Below are 16,710 nucleotides of genomic sequence, written 5' to 3' on the forward strand. Positions count from 1 at the left end.
ATCTATGGATGGATGCTTAGATTTTATCTTATGATCTTGAGTATTTTGGGAGTATGATTGATGATTGTATGGATGATGTTGTTCAATCTTTGCTTCTATTTCCGGCCGGGATAGTTAGTGAACCGAGTGGAAGTGAGGGAGTGCGCGATAGCGGCTTCTCACGAGCCCAACTCATCTATATCTCCACTCTTAATCCGAAAGGATGAGATCCGAGAGGAGTGGTAGGCAAGGTGTTCGATAAAATGCCTCAACCGAATGAGGATTGAGAGTCCAAGTGTGACGTTACTTGGTATTGATACCGTGACTCCCTAGATCAATCCCGAAACCCAATTCCAAGCTACCTACGATAATCAATCCTTTGGCTTGACTTTGACATGCACCCCTTCCTTTTACCTTTTGTATTTTCCATCTCCTTTTACTTTCAAACCTTTACCCAACCAACCATGAACAAATTCTCTCCCTATGATTCTTGCAACTCTTACCTTTCAACCTCCTAAATGCCAACACGTATTCGGTTCCCATTCGCCATCCTTGAGAGACACGACACTCGAGGAGTCTTGACTCTTCGTTTTACCTCCCACTAATACAACAACATCAATGCCTTGTATCATCTTATTTTCAAGATCTTTTTGTAAGTTCTTATGGTGTTCTTTTGGGATCTTTCTTTGGGAAAAAGATGATCAAGTGGGTAACCATCATGTCTCATAAAAACCTATTTTACACTCTTGATCTATGCATAATACTTGGTGATTTGGAATCCTATGGAAATTTGTTGGTTTAGCCTTTGTTCTTGATAATTTGCGATCTATTTTGATGGATTATTGAACTTGTGTTCTTGATCCTTTACATCTTGATGAGTATGAACACTTATTGTTATGGATTCCATGTTCATTTGGCTTCTGAGATATGTAATCTGGGCAATCTGATAATGTTTTTGCATTCTGGAATGAACATTTCGTATTCTGATTCGAGTCTGGGAGTTGTGCGTTCGGATCACTCTTGCGGTGCACCCTAGCGGTATAATGTGTCCCGCTAGAGTCTTCCGCAAGTGTGTAGCGGTGGGGGACGGCGGAGGGAGGTCTTCCGCCAAGGGAGTCCGCCTCCTTCTTGCGGAGGAGTGTGGGGGAGCTAGGTGTTACGCCACTGTGTTCCGCCAGTTCAGTTTGAATTCTGGTTCCAGTGGCTATAGTGTGATCTGTTGTCTTGTTGATTCCTCTCTGATTCTGGAACTTGTTTGGATATTCTGTTGAGTATTTCACCTTGGTTCTGGAGTTGTTATTCATGTCTTTTGATTCATTCTCTTGGTCTATTGGTTGGTCGAATCCTTGGTTATATTCTCTGAGTGTATGTTCTGTTCATAATCTGAGATGAACACTGTTGGTGGATAATCTTTGGGGATTGAGTCTGAGGTTGGATGTGGAGTTGTGAATCTCTGAGTATCTTTTGGGTTATTGAGGGTGAGCTAACTGTGGGCAGTATTTGCCTCTGTGTAACTAATTGTGGGCTTTCACCTCTGTGGTAATGGGCATCATTTGCCTCTGTGGTTTGGCTTTCGCCTCTGTGGTAATGGGCATCATTTGCCTCTGTGGTTGGGCTTATTGCCTCTTTGTACTAACTTGGGTTTAGTGGTTGGTATGAAGGATAGTATTTTGGTTGGAGGGTAAGGTTTGGTGCTTATCTTTGGTATGATGTTTGTTTGGTTCCTGATGGTTCTTTAGTTGAGTTGTATCTCGTTGTTATCCGTTATTCCTTGATATATTGCGGTTTGGTGGTTTCTTTGTGAGTAATCTGTTGAGGTTATGATCCAGTTAGTATTCCGTTATAGACTTGTTGCCTTGTACATTCATATTGGATATTGGTTTTACTTGGAGAGTCCTTGGTTTATGGCTTATTTAGCGTGTTGTTGTTGAGTCTCCGTTTTAAATAAAGAACAGTTCGTTGGTGTGTATATTCTATACGAGTGTGTAAACTTACAAGCTTATTATATATGTATGTTCTCACGAGTGTGAGTGGTGGTTTCTTAGCATTCTTTTGCTAATGGTTTTCTAAATGTTTTCCACGTATGAAGTAGTCTAAGCCGTGAGCGCGCTAGAGCTATATCGTTATGAAGCTTTGCTTAGACTAGATTATGTTTTAGATTCCCTTCGGGCCTGTGTGCCTATGTCTTGGATTATGTACCATTGACTAGTTTGTTACTATGATGTTTTGAGGATTTATGTTCGTTCAGTTTTTGGATAGCCTGTGCATCTAGGCTGTGTTTTTACCTAGATGTGGCATGATACCCTATAAGATTTAAATCGCTTCCGCTATAGTATGAGTAGTTGTTGAGATAAACAGCTTTTGTGTTTAAAGTTTTAGCTATCTCAGCTTGTGAAAAGTTGGGGTGTCACACATTTTCACAAACACATAGTCTACACCACCTCTCCTACTCACACCTTTAGGTCTAGAAATAGGAAATCATTGTTGATTGGAGCTACATCAACACTAGAAATTTCTTTCCTAATCTTGATTCCTTAGAACATTCAATGAGATAGCCACCCTCAAAGAAACCATACAATTCACCAACAATTGACAAGAATAATTCAACCAATCAATGCAATTCAATCTCCAAATCAGAATTGAAGAACTGCACTAGCATCATGTCTCACTTCACAATTCAAATCCTATAAAAGAAATTGCCTACTCATGCTTGCAAAGAAAATCAAAATTAACCTAGTTTCACAAATTGAAGAAAGCAATTGAAAGTAAATTGGAAAGAAAATCAAACTAGAGATTAGGAATTGCATAAGAACTTGCAATCAAAATCCAAACAATTGTCTTCAATGTTGATCTTCCACTACAAGATTGATCTAAGAGTAAAGTATGTTCTTCTACAAAAATCCTCTCTCTACAATCTGAAAATGTATTCTAAGAATGATCTAACTTTTGCTAACCTCCTCAAAAAATCTAATCTAGGCCTTTAAATAGCTTCCCTCCAAATTCACTCTTCAAAACCGTACCCAGGATCTTTCCACGAGCGTGGATCGCTCGTGGACTTTCCACTTAAACTCCCATTCTTTCTTCCCACGTCATGGAATGGTGGCGTGGATATTTCTGGAATTATTCCACGAGCCAGTCCTCGCACGTGGAGTTGCACGTGGACTCCTCAACTTATGCTCCATCTTCGGTAATTTCCTTGTCAAGCTCATATTCTGTCTCCTTGAGTTCAAAACCTACAAAATCATCTAAAGTGTACCAAATGATAGAGCTTTGCAAAGGTTAGCACATTTGAGCATAAAGCACCATAAATTAACCAGAAAAGGATACTAAATAGCACAATTTCACCCCCTTATTAGACCCTTAAACTGGGTATCTTTGGCACCTATCACCACCCATGTCTTAACCACCTCACGATCGTGACCAGGACACAGGACCCCAGTCACGATCGTGAGCTGGCTCATTATCGGGTCTATTTCTCCCTCACGACCCCGCCACGATCATGGCTGAGGTTCTGTAGAAAATCTTAGTTTGTACTCTTCTTTTGCTCCAAATCATTGCCCAAATGCCATTATTTTACCTCAAAAGTCCTCCAAAACACCAAAGTGTACACATGATAGGGCTTTGCCACACATTAGCACATTTCAAAGCATTTTATTCATAAATCAACCACAAAGAACTCCACATAAGCATAAAACAACCCCTAAATGACCGTTAAAAGTAAGCATCTTTGGCACTTATCACAAGTTTCCACAATTTATTCATGTTTGTCCTCAAGCAAGCTATCAATCAATTCAAGGATCATAAGTGTGCCCAAAGATAGCTTAAGATAACCTCAACAATCAAATGGTCAATCAAGAGAGTTGTGTAAAAAAACAGAGAGGGGGAAATCCTTCATACCACACTACTACAAAATTGAACATATAAGGATAGCTTTTCACTACACCTGTTAAAAAAGGTGTAGCGAATTCCCTAAAATATAAAAAGACACTACTTTTTGCGGCACCCACCGAGATCGGGTGCCGTGAAAAGTAAATTATTAAAATAAAAACTTACTTTCCTGCGGGTGCCGCGGAAAATTAAACAAATTTGACCCACTTTGCAGAATTTAAAGTGTTTGTATATATAAAGTGCCAGGATGGAGATAAAGTGAACAAATTAAATGCAGCATTATTTTCAAAAAAATTAAATTAAAGTCTCTCTCTCTCCCTCGGGAACCACAGCATCTCCCACTCTCCCACCATCTTCTCTCCATTTCCATCTTCTGTCCATAAACTTATCCTCTCTCCATTTCCCTCTTCTCTCCATAAACAAAACTTCTTTCTTTCCATATCCATCGTCTCTCTCTCACCCCCCTTCCCTCACACTAGCCGTCGTGGGAAACAAAATCGGAGAAGCAATGATGAACGCTTGGTAGGCCATCTCAGATCTCGGGAACCACAGTGTCTCCCACCATCCTCAAATCTCGAGAGCTCAAAGACGAAGACACCTTGGTAGGCCGTCTCAGATCTGGTGGCGAGTGTATTCTCTGATCTGCAATGCTTACATCGCCTGGAGCAGAGGATGATCGCAGAGAGCTCAGATCCGGTGGCCATTTCAGATCTCAAATCTGGTGGAGCTGAGGATGGTCGATGGCTTCTCTTCCATTTCTGATGCACACAAGTAACATAGGATGATACTTCTTTTTTTTTTTTCTACGATTGATACGTTTTTTTTTCTTTCGTTATTTGAAATATATAAGTATTGTATGTATAGCTTTGAGGGGGGTGTGAGAGGATAATAGTGGGAATGATGGAAGGGGGGGGGGTGTGAGAGGATAATAGATTTGAGATGTGATGAATAGGTCAAGAGAATATGTTCATGAGGTTGCCTTTGATGAAATGGCCTAACCATTCAACTTCAATGGGGAGCAAGGTGTTTAAGGATTGTGTAGATCAGTGTTCCAGGAACTGCTCCTGCAAAGCTTTTGCTTATGCAAATATCAACTCTGATTCCACTGTGAACTGTATAAACTGGTTTGGGGACTTGGTTGATTTGATTCATAACTATTATGTCTGTAATGAATTGTTTGTATTTGTATTGTATTTGTTTTATTACTATTCATGGTTTTTGGTCCTTTATTTTGGTTGAATTTAGTTTGTGAAAAAATTATCTGTGTATTTATGTATTTTTTTATTTATAAATTAGTTGTGTATATTGTGTATTTATTGTTAAGTTTATTTATTGTTTTCAAAAAATTAGTGTTTTTAGTGGAGAAAAATGACCAAGTACAAATCTATTATATATTAATATATATATTTAATGTACCGTGTGTGTATATATATATATATATATATATATTGATAGGGATAAAATCCCGATCTACCGTTACCGACCTCTCGGTCTATTCTCTACGTTAGGATTCGTATCTTGACCCCTCCAGAACCTTTTTCCCGGTTATCGGTGAGCGGTCAATGTCACGTCCCGACCTCGTGACAGGTCCCTTGGGGGTTCGAACCATAAACCTCCTAAAGCTAGGCACTTAACCGTAGAGGGATTTAGCTGACGCATTGACCGGTGCATGCTCGACACACGTATCAAATGCCGCCAGGCCGAAACCCACTCTGAGGCCACCTATAAAAGGCGCATTTATTGCGGCTAAGAGGACTTTTGGCTGTTTTCCTCAATTGAATAGCTAAAGAGACTGGGAACCTCTGACCCACTGTCACGTAGACCAGTTTCGTATAGGGTATTCCTACTTGTACCCGTTTCAGTATAAATACAGTATATTTGCCCCGTATATTCGTATTTTACCATATCATTTTGGCGCCGTCCGTGGGGACCGAAATGAAGAAGCCGACCATCGTGTTTCCCGTTCTTCGGTCTATGACCATGTATCCCTACATGGACTACTTCGCCTCTGCCAACCCAGAGCAGGAAGCACCCTCAGATTTGCGATCTCGGCTCAGTTCCCGTGACGAGCCGAACAACATGACCGGGCCGCCGAATCCCGACCCGGTCAATATCATCCATCAACCTCAGGCTTTCCCGATCCCGGTTGGGCCAGTCCCTTATCAGTATCTGGCATACCTAATGGACCCGAACATGCAGTGGTGGGCAAATTCGCCATGCTTTTACCCGCAGCCCTATGCTCCGTCCTTCCCGTTCCAGCCGATGTCGCCCATCCAACCTTAGGTTCCTCACTCGGAGACTACAACGATCGAGGCTGCGGCTACCGAATCACCCGTGTTGAGAAGACCTCAGTCCGAGAGACGTCGTGACGCTCGGTGCTCTCTCGGTTGAGCGGCTCAGGCTTCAGGCCTCCAGCAGACCGGGAGGTGCAACCGCGGGCGAGCGCTTTTGATCGGATTGATCCACCAGTAGAGCGGGAACGTATGTCGTTACACTTGTTGACCGCGAGTGATGCAGATTCGAGCAAGACCAGTTCGTCCGATTCCTGCCGTTACAGACGTCGAGATCCTACCCGTTCGTCCGGACTGTCCCGCGGAATCCTGGACCAGGTCCGTGCTGAATTCAACAGATGGAAGCAAGCGTAGGGTGATGACAGATCGGCTAACCGAGCAAGCAACCTACTGCGAACGCCCTTCACTTAGCAGATTATGAGTCAGCCTTACCCAATTGACCTGCGTGTTCCCGGAGATAAAGAGTACGCAGGCAGGTCGAACCCCGAACAGCATGTTAACCTGTACTACGGCAACATGCTCATGATGGGGGTGTCGGAGGCCATCATGTTCCGGGCATTTTATTCCACTTTAGCCGAGAGGGCGGCAGAATGGTTCCGGACTTTAGAACCGGGATCCATTTCCGATTTTCATGAGCTGGCCCGAAGATTCGTTCAGCGGTTCGCTATGTCAAAAACCGTGAAAAAGCATTTCTCTCATCTTGAGAACGCCAAACAGTTGGAGGGCGAGCCGCTCTCTGTCTTCATCGAGCGATGGAAAACTGCGATGACCGAGATGAGCCGGTCGATGATGTGACCGCAACGAACCTGTTGCTGAATTCCCTGCGAGCGGGAAACTTGTATCAAGATCTTATCCTCCGGCCGCCGCTCGGTTACGAGGACGCCGTGCGTAGAGTGGTCGACCACGCCACCGCCACGGAGGCGAACTCGGCCAAGAAGATGATGGAGACAGGGGGACCGAGGAGAGACCAAGGCCAGAGAGACCGCCACCCGAATAACCAACAGCAAAAAGATCGCGATGGAAACCCGATCTACACCCCGTTAACGAGACCGGTAGCGGAAGTCCTGCAATACGCCCAGGGATGCCATATGATCCAGTTGCCTGCTCCATCCAAGGACGACCCGGACAAGGATAAGTACTGCGCGTACCACCGCAACCGAGGGCATGACACCGAGGAATTCCATGTTCTGAAAGGTTTGATAGAGGACTTACTGCAGACCGGTGAGCTGGCCCAGTTTGCCGAGAAGAAGGAAAAAGGCCGGCGAGGATGGAAAAATTACTTCAAAAAGGACAAGGATAAAAAGGATAAGGACACCTACCAGGACAGAGAGCCTACCCCGGCCGGTCCAAAGCAGGTTATACATGTCATCTTTAGAGGACCGGAAGGTGGTGACACCGCGGGAGAGAGCCGCAATTGGGCCCGGGACCTACACGTTGGCCTAGTCGAAGAACCCAACCCCGAGAAAAAGCCGAAGCTGGAGCCCATTGTGTTCACTGATCGGGATATGCCGTACGCTGCCGATTGCGCGACTGAAGCTTTGGTCGTAACCATCGACATCAACGGAGTAGACGTTCAGAGGGTCATGGTGGACACCGGGTTAAGCGTGAACGTTATGTACTTGGACGTCTCCCAGAAGCTCCAGTTAGATCGGTCCGAGCTGACCGCTGTTAGGACCCCGCTTTTCGGCTTCACGGGGGCCATGATCCACCCCGAAGGAGTCGTGCGCCTACCCGTGGAGGTCGGGACTGTTCCGAAGGTACTCCGAGTGATGATGGAGTTTGTCGTCGTCGACTTGGCGTGTGTCCATAACGTTATATTGGGAAGGCAGGGATTTCTCAGCTCGGAGCAATCATTTCGATGCCACACCTTTGTATGAAATTCCAAACACCGGAAGGCGTGGGCACGGTTAGAGGTGATCACCAATCGGCTAGACGCTATTACGTCCGGGCAGTACAGAAGCAGGACGTCACCACGTCACGGGTAAACACCATCAGCAAGAGAAAGGAAGACGTTTGGGTCGAACAGCCCGAGCCGTTGGAGGAAGTCGAAGTAGTGGCCCTGTCTGACGCCCGGCCCGACCGAACTGTGAAGATCGGCACAGCGCTAACTGCGGATTTGCGAAAGGCAATTATCAGCGTCCTTTGGGAATACTCTAATATCTTTGCGTGGGGCCCGGAAGACATGCCGGGGATCGACCGCCAAACCATTTGTCACCGATTGGCCGTTTGGTAAGGATCCCGGCCGATAAAGCAAAAGCAAAGGCATCTCTCTTCTGACCGACGGGAGTTCCTCCGAAGCGAAGCGAAGTCCTTAGCCGCCGTTGGGCACATTCGGGAGGTGCATTACCCCGAGTGGTTGGCGAACGTGGTCCTGGTTCCTAAGCCTCCGGCTTGGAAAATGTGCGTGGATTACACCGATCTAAATAAGGCTTGCCCATTGGACTCGTTCCCTTTTCCCAGTATTCATCAGATGGTAGATGAGATGGCGGGCGCCGAGCTGATGAGCTTCATGGATGCATTCAAAGGATACCACCAAGTCATGATGGCCGAAGAAGATGAAGGGAAAACAGCATTCATTACTTCGGACGGGCTGTATTGTTACCGAGTGATGTCGTTCGGCCTGCGAAATGCCGGGGCTACCTACCAACGAATGGTGAACGCCCTGCTCGGGGAGTTGATCGGCAAAACCATGGAGGCCTATATTGATGATATGCTGGTCAAGAGTGCGGATATGCACGACCACGCGATGGACCTGCGACAAAGCTTTGAGATCATGAGGCACCAGCGGTTGAGACTTAACCCGGCAAAGTGCATGTTCGCTGTGCAGACCGGGAAATTCTTGGGATTTATGATGACGAGAAGAGGAATAGAGCCGAACCCTGCAAAAGTGAAGGCAATTTTGGATATGAGGCCGCCGACCATAGTCCGGGAAGTCCAACAGTTGACCGGGAGGTTGGCCGCCTTAAGCCGTTTCTTGTCGAAGCTCGCTGAACGGGCTCACCCGTTCTTTCAAACATTGAAGAAAACATCCGCTTTTGCATGGACAGAGGAGTGCTAAAGGACGTTTGAAAGCTTGAAAGAATACCTCGCCTCGCCAATAGTATTGTCTCGACCAGAGCCCGGAGAAGAGTTACAGATCTATCTTTCGGCATCAGATCGGGCGGTCAGCATAGTACTCTGCAGAACCGACCCCGATGGTGTGCAGCGCTCGGTCTACTACATTAATCATGCGCTCTAGGGGCCGGAACTGCGTTATTCCCGGTTGGAAAAGGTCATCTTTGCCTTGTATACAGCCGCAAAGAAGCTCACCCCATACTTTCAGGGTCGGATAATTCAGGTGTTGACGGATCAGCCAATGGGCGCTATTCTCCGGACAACGGCATCTTCTGGCCGGTTGATTAAGTTGGCGATGATGCTAACCCAATTTGCCATCAAATACACGCCCAGGCCTGCAATCAAAGGACAAGCTTTGGCCGACATTGTAGTTGAATGCTCGGCAAGAGACAACACGGCAACGACTGACCCCGAGACCAACCCGACCGAATGGGAGATTGCAACGGACGGATCGAGTTGCAAGCAAGGGGCGGGTGCTGGAGTGGTCCTCACAAGACCGGAAGGGTTTAAGGTCTACTACGCCCTGTCACTCCCCTTTTTGCCGACAAACAACGAAGCCGAATACGAAGCTTTCATTGTGGGCTTGCGAAGCGCCCGTTCCCTGGGAGCCCGACATGTTAGAATCCGGACCGACTCGGCCTTAGTCATCGGCCAAGTAACCGGCGCCTTTGAGGCAAAGGGAGAGCAGTTGGCCCAGTAACTGGCGCCCCGAACACGTCCCCAGAGCGGACAATGCGGATGCTGACATGCTATCCCGGCTGTCGCACGAGGCTCCAGAGTACATATCCAACGTAGCCCGGGTGGAAGAGTTGCAGACTGCCTGCATAGATGCGCCGCCAGTAGCCCTGGTGAGTGAAGACAGTGATGATTGGATCTCCGATCTCCGATTGTATCTAGAGGCCGGAACTCTACCGAAGGACGAGCAAAGGGCTAGAAAGGTGAAGCTGCGCGCTCCCCGCTTTCAATGGTAGAAGGCTGCCTGTACCGACGGTCTTACGGAGGCCCGATGATGAGATGCCTATCCCGGTTTGAGGCCGAACTTGTGATGACCGAGCTACACTCAGGACTTTGCTCCGCTCATTAGGGGAGCCAAGCCTTGGCAAGAAGAATTATGCTGATCGGCTATTATTGGCCGTCGATCCAACTGGACTGCGAATTGTTGGCCAAGTCATGCGAATCATGCCAGTTGTATGCCCGGACTCCAGGTAGACCGACAACCTTTTACGACCTGGTCAGTTCAGCATCTCGTTCGCCAAGTGGGGCGTAGACACCCTGGGACCTTTTCCCCAGCTATTTGGGCGACGACGCTTTATTCGTGGTTGTGGATTATTTTTCGAAGTGGATTGAAGCCGAGCCGTTGGCAACCAGCACGTCCCAGCAGTGCGCCCGATTCTTGTGGCGAAATGTGGTCTCCTATTTCGGAGTGCTGGTACAGTTGGTCACGGACAATAGGAGGCAGTTCGAGAGCGAGTATTTCCAAAATTTCCTTGCGATGATCGGCACAAGATCGGTCCGATCCTCCGTGGCGTATCCTCAGGGGAACGGTCAGGTAGAGAATGCAAATCGAACTATTTTGGAAGGTCTTAAGAAGAAATTACATTCAGCTGGGCGTAATTGGGCCGATGAGCTCCCATACATCTTGTGGTCATACCGAACTACGCCCCGCGAAGCAACCAAAGAAACACCTTTTGCGATGGTCTACGGTCCCGAGGCCCGCCTGCCGGTAGAAGCGTGGATCCCGACCTCCCGGGAGAGAGCCTACGACGAACAAGGAAATGACTCGATGCTGATCTCCAAGTTGGATTCCTTGGAAGAAAGGAGAGACATCGTGACTCGGAGGGTCGAAGAATACTAGAAGAAGCTCAAGGCACACCGAGATTTGAAGGTGCGGCCCCACTATTTCCAAGTGGGTGGCTACGTCCTGCGAGAAAGGAAGGCTAGCAAGCCGCTCGAGGGTGGGAAGCTGGCTCAGAGTTGGGAGGGACCATATGTCATCTCGGCAGTTGTAAGACCGGGCACTTACGAGCTCGAAACCACGACCGGAAAAGCCGTCGATCGTATCTGGAATTCCCAGCACTTAGTCCACTTTTACCATTAGGATTTTGTAAAATCGGGAGCCTGCGAGCCCCGATTCCTTTTGCCCTGCGTGGCCACGCCCCTTTGTAGACCCTGCGCGGTCGTTAACTTATGTAATGTAAGATGCCGACCACTATTTAGATTGGCGTTTCCCTTTTTCATGTGCACTTAAAGGTGAGAACAAGGTGCTCACCCCGGGAGCAAGGTGCCCGGTTACCGGTCTTCGGAACTTAAAGGTGAGAGCAAGGTGCTCACCCCGGGAGCAAGGTGCCCGGTTATCGGTCTTCGGACCTTAAAGGTGAGAGCAAGGTGCTCAACCCGGGAGCAAGGTGCCCGGTTACCGGTCTTTGGACCTTAAAGGTGAGAGCAAGGTGCTCACCCTGGGAGCAAGGTGCCCGGTTACTGGTCTTCGGATCTTAAAGGTGGATGCAAGGTGCTCACCCTGGGAGCAAGGTGCCCGGTTACCGGTCTTCGGACCTTAAAGGTGAGAGCAAGGTGCTCACCCCGGGAGCAAGGTGCCCGGTTACCAGTCTTCGGACCTTAAAGTTGAGAGCAAGGTGCTCACCCCGGGAGCAAGGTGCCCGGTTACCGGTCTTCGGACCTTAAAGGTGAGAGCAAGGTGCCCGGTTACCGGTCTTCAGACCTTAAAGGTGAGAGCAAGGTGCCCGGTTACCGGTCTTCGGACCTTAAAGGTGAGAGCAAGGTGCCCGATTACCGGTCTTCAGACCTTAAAGGTGAGAGCAAGGTGCCCGGTTACCGGTCTTCGGACCTTAAAGGTGAGAGTAAGGTCTTCACCTCGGGAGCTAGGTGCCCGGTTACCGGTCTCCGGACCTTAAAGGTGAGAGCAAGGTGCTCAACCCGGGAGCAAGGTGCCCGGTTATCGGTCTTCGGACCTTAGTTGTAAGGTCTTCTGACCGCTCGGTGGGGAAAGTATGTGTACTACGTGTGCGAACCAAAAAAGCGCAAGGAAAAAATGCGAAGCAGAAAGCGCGACGGTCACTGGTCAAACGAATACCGTTTAAAATAAACCACACCTAAAACAGACCGCAAAAGTAAAAAAACACGAATGAGCAAAAATTCAAAATAACATATTCTTAATTCATAAAACGGCTTAGAGACCGTCAAAACAAAGTAGTGCCCGGCACAACGAGGCCGGGCTCTCGATTGCATAATAGAGGCTACTCGCCCCCTTTGAGCGGTTCGGCGCTCGGTTCCGCGACAGCCTCCGCCGTTGGTCCGGCGCTCGGTTCCACCGCGACCTCCACTGTTGGTCCAGCGGAAGCCCCAGCGGCTGAGCCCAACGCCTGCTTGTCAGGGATCTTAGAAAAGGGCGCCGGCCCGGGGTCGGGAACGTCTTCGAGAAGCACGGCCAAATCCTGGGAAGGTCGTCCTCTTCGATCGAGACCTCCAGGGCCGCCCGGATATCGTTCTGCATAGCTCGCCGACCGCTGGTGAACGCCCAGGTCCCGAACTCGTACATCAGGTCTTCCCCGATGGGAGTTCGTGAGACAGCCGGAAGAACGGCCTCCCCGGTTTCCCGCCCCCGACAGATGTGTTGGGCAAGCAGGACGGGATCTGTAAGTATTTTTTCGCTAAGCTCCACCCGTTCCAAGACTCTCTTCCCGGTTTCCTCAACCGTCCTCAGCTTGGACTCGAGCTCCTTGATCTTTTGGTCTTGCTTGGCAAGGGCCTTTTTGAGTGGGGCGACATCCCGACGGTGGATCTCGTCTCCGTCCTTCGCCCGGGGGGATAGGTCAGTGACCGAGTGCGCCATCTACAAAAATTCTGGTAAGAGACCGGTAAGAATAGAGTGGAGAGTAACGTTAAGGCGCCTACCTGTACGAGGTCGCGGGCGATGCGTTCCCCGACCAAAGCGGTCGACCAACTGCTCGTCTGTTCCGGAGGCGGTGCCGCGACGCAGATCCTTGTCAGTAGGGCCGCCGGGGGCTCGTCTCCGTGCTTAATGAGCACGTCGATCACTGGCGTCGTGAACTTCTTTCTCTTTTCCCCGCTTGGCGGTCTGGGCCGCTCCTTTTTCGCTACTCGGGATGGCAGGGCGAGTCGCCGCCAGAGGCAACCCGGTGGGGACCGGCGCCTCGCTGTTAGGATTCCCGGTCTTCGGTGGATCGTTTTTCTTGGACCCCAAGCTGATTTTGGTGGCCGGGGTAGGCGGCCGGGCGGATACTGGAAAGCTCCTCATCGTAGTTGAAAAAAATAAAAGCATGAGATAAGTGTCCGAGCCTTAGTAATTCTCGATCCGGATTCGGTAGCCCTAACAAACCTGGTGAACCGGTCCCGGAGTGGGTAGGTCTGACGGCGACCGTCACTACCGCCCTTTTGGGCGTGTACTTCTCGGTTAGATCGTATCTAGGGGGCTCGAGCTTCGCGTTTGAATACTTCTCGGCCGACCGGAAGATGTCGTACTTGTAAGCTTCGGCAGAGATCTTGATGGCTGCGTTGTTTAGAGCCCGGGTTTCTGCCGGCCACTTGTGCTCGGTCACGTAAGTCGGCCACTCTCGGTCGATAGGAAGTGGCCATGGATATTTGACCGACAGTATCCGGTCTTTCCATCCTCTATTGTTGTCGGGCAGGTAGAGGATCTTGCAGAAGTGCCCCCGCGACTGGATGTAAAGGACGCCCCCCGCCACCCCCCCTCCCCCCGTGCTTCGGAGATAGGTGGCGGACAGAGAAGAGGTACCGGAATAGGTTCTAATGTCACCGGGAGACCGTGGCGACCACATATCTGTGGGAAACATGCCAGGGTGCGGTGAGTGTTAGGGGCGATCTGCCCGGGTAGCACCACATAGTATTTCATGAAACCGAGGAGGAAGGGGTGGAACGGGAAGGTCAGGGGGGCTTTTAGGGAATCGAAATGCATTCCGAGCTAGTCCCTGTGCGTCCGATCGACTATTTTCCCCAGTGACCGTTTGGTGTCGAATCGAACGACCCCGGTCAGCAGGGTTGACGCCTCCTTGACTTCCCCGCGCGTGAGGAGGCTGGTGTGTTGTCATAGGTCGCCGCTATCCAAGCGGATTTTGTTCGCGGTCGCGGGTGGGGAGGAGTCGACCGGAAGACCAGCGAACCAGTCCCTGCCATAAGCCGTGGGTAGAGATTTCCCCTGGCCCGAGGTCCCCACTTCCATGGTAAGGGGCTCGACCACAGGCCGAGAATCAGCTTCGTCAGCCGTTAAGTCCGGCTAGTCAGAAGACCGGGCTGCGCCCTCGTTCTCCCCGGAGTACGTTTCGATGGCATTAATCACGGAGTCATAGGTCGAGACCGTGAACGACCCGACCTCGACCGAGCAGCCGTAACTGTGTATGGACAGGTTCTGGCTATCCGATCCGCTCATGGCTGTACCTAGCAAGAACGGATATGCGTCTTACTAAGGGCACCCTGGGACATGGAGCTATAGTAATAAAAGAGACTTGAGTAAAGAGCAAGCCGGGAGAGCGATACCTTTTCGTAGAACGCTAAAACGCACGGCGAAGTTCGGTTTGATGAAGCTCGAGAAGCCTTGGTAGCTCGGGAAGCTCTGGTTTGGACTTGTTGTAAAGCCAAAAACCGCGGTTGGTTCTGGTATTTATAGAAGGTAAGGGAGAGAAGCGACGGTTCGGTTCCCCGTAACCCAGGCCCAATTTCCCAAGGGCCACTAGAATGCGACACGCATCTGTTAGGGCTAACATCACCGCTGATGTCATCGTCCCGGATTCGCTTTTCCCATCAGCAGACGACGACCGAGATCGGGGAACGACCATGCAGCCCGGACTCCGTCTCCTCGGAAGTCGTCGAAGACTGGGCTAGGGGGCTAGTTGATAGAGATAAAATCCCGATCTACCGTTACCGCTATATCATCAAGGTTCCAAGGATCTTGTGACCAGATATCTTCTTTCTGGGTCTGGTGTAGCTCATAGTAGTACTGGTTTTTTGCTGACTTGATCCTTTCATGGTAGATCTCATCATCTTGTCTCACATCTGGCTGAATCCCTTCTCTGGGCCAAATTTCTTTTGGAATGACCTTGTTCTGGGCGAAAATGTACCTCTGAAATTCTGGATAGTCTTCTTCTCGGACTATGATAGATTCCATGTGCTGCTCATAAATCTTCATAAATGGTTCTGCATGTCCTTCTAAAAATCTGGATACCCATGCTGTGACTTCCCTATGCAGATGAACTGTGAAAAATTCTGGACCATCTTGGCATAACTCCTTCCAGTATTTTAATGGATAAAACCAAGTTAAGAATTTTATTAAATCTTTCTCAACAGAAAGATCTAACTCTTTTCTTAAGCTAGGCCTGTGGAACTCCATTAAAATATGATATTCATGGCATAAATACCAAAATATCCAATTTAACTCTTCTGGCCAATCTTGAACTTGAGCAATAAAGATTTGAGCAAATGGATATTTAGGGTGAATACCATATGGTTGTAGCATATGACCTCCATAGTATCTGAATAATCTGACTTCCCAATCTGTTCTTCTTTCTTCAAGGTATTCATGGCTCCATGGGAACTGGTTGACATCAATGTCTGGTGGAAAATCTGCATTTGATGAAGTGCTCTGGCTGGAACTTCCTTTATTGAACATATAGACTTCATAGATCTTGGACTGGAACTGGAGTTGAGGAACTTGCTGTGGTCTGGATAAAAAGTCTGCAACCACATTCTTCTTTCCTGGAATATGGCGAACATCATAGTTGTATCTAGAAAACCATTGTTGCCATCTTAGAGCTTGAGCTTGTGGAATTTCTTTCCTCTTGAACTGCAACATTTTTGGAAAAGCTGACATGTCTAACTCAATAAGAAACTTATAACCGATCAAATGAAAATTAAATTTTTTAATTCCATTTTTCACGGCTAAAATCTCTTTATAAGTGGAGTGGTAATGAAGTTCTGCATCTTTGAATCTACCACTGGAGTAGCCGCAAACAAGCCTCTTTCCTTTGACTTCCTGTAGGAGTATTGCTCCCCAATAGTAATCACTGGCATCTGTTTGTAGAATTCTGAGTCCTTCACCTGCTGGAATGTGCAATGGTGGTAATTCCTTGGTGTGCTCCTTCATCCATCGGATTGCCTTGGTTTGCTCTATGCTCCATTTTGGTGGTGACTTCTTCAACATCTTGGTGAGAGCGCTAACATGAGGGGCTATGTTGGGAACAAAATCTCGGATATAATTAATTATACCAAGAAATTGTTGAACTTGCTGCTTTGTGAGGTTTTCATCAGGAAATTTGAGTAACTCCTGAGCAATATGCCTTCCTGGTTGAAACTTTCCCTGGTCAATATCCATGCCTAAAAACTGGATCTTCTGCTGGGCTAGTAACATCTTCTTTTCGGATAACATGATTCCAAATTTTTGGCATAT

General features: G+C 48.4%; 1 protein-coding gene across 1 annotated transcript; it reads left to right on the forward strand.

Annotated features, from left to right (window-relative positions):
- Positions 1 to 6,910: 6,910 nt before the first annotated feature.
- On the forward strand, positions 6,911 to 8,035 carry LOC116005756. The gene has a single exon (XM_031245993.1). It carries the CDS (start codon positions 6,911 to 6,913, stop codon positions 8,033 to 8,035), a length of 1,125 nt encoding a protein of 374 aa, XP_031101853.1.
- The last annotated feature ends 8,675 nt before the right edge of the window (positions 8,036 to 16,710 follow it).

Source organism: Ipomoea triloba, chromosome 15 (assembly GCF_003576645.1).
Source record: "Ipomoea triloba cultivar NCNSP0323 chromosome 15, ASM357664v1".
Taxonomy (NCBI): Eukaryota; Viridiplantae; Streptophyta; class Magnoliopsida; order Solanales; family Convolvulaceae; genus Ipomoea; species Ipomoea triloba.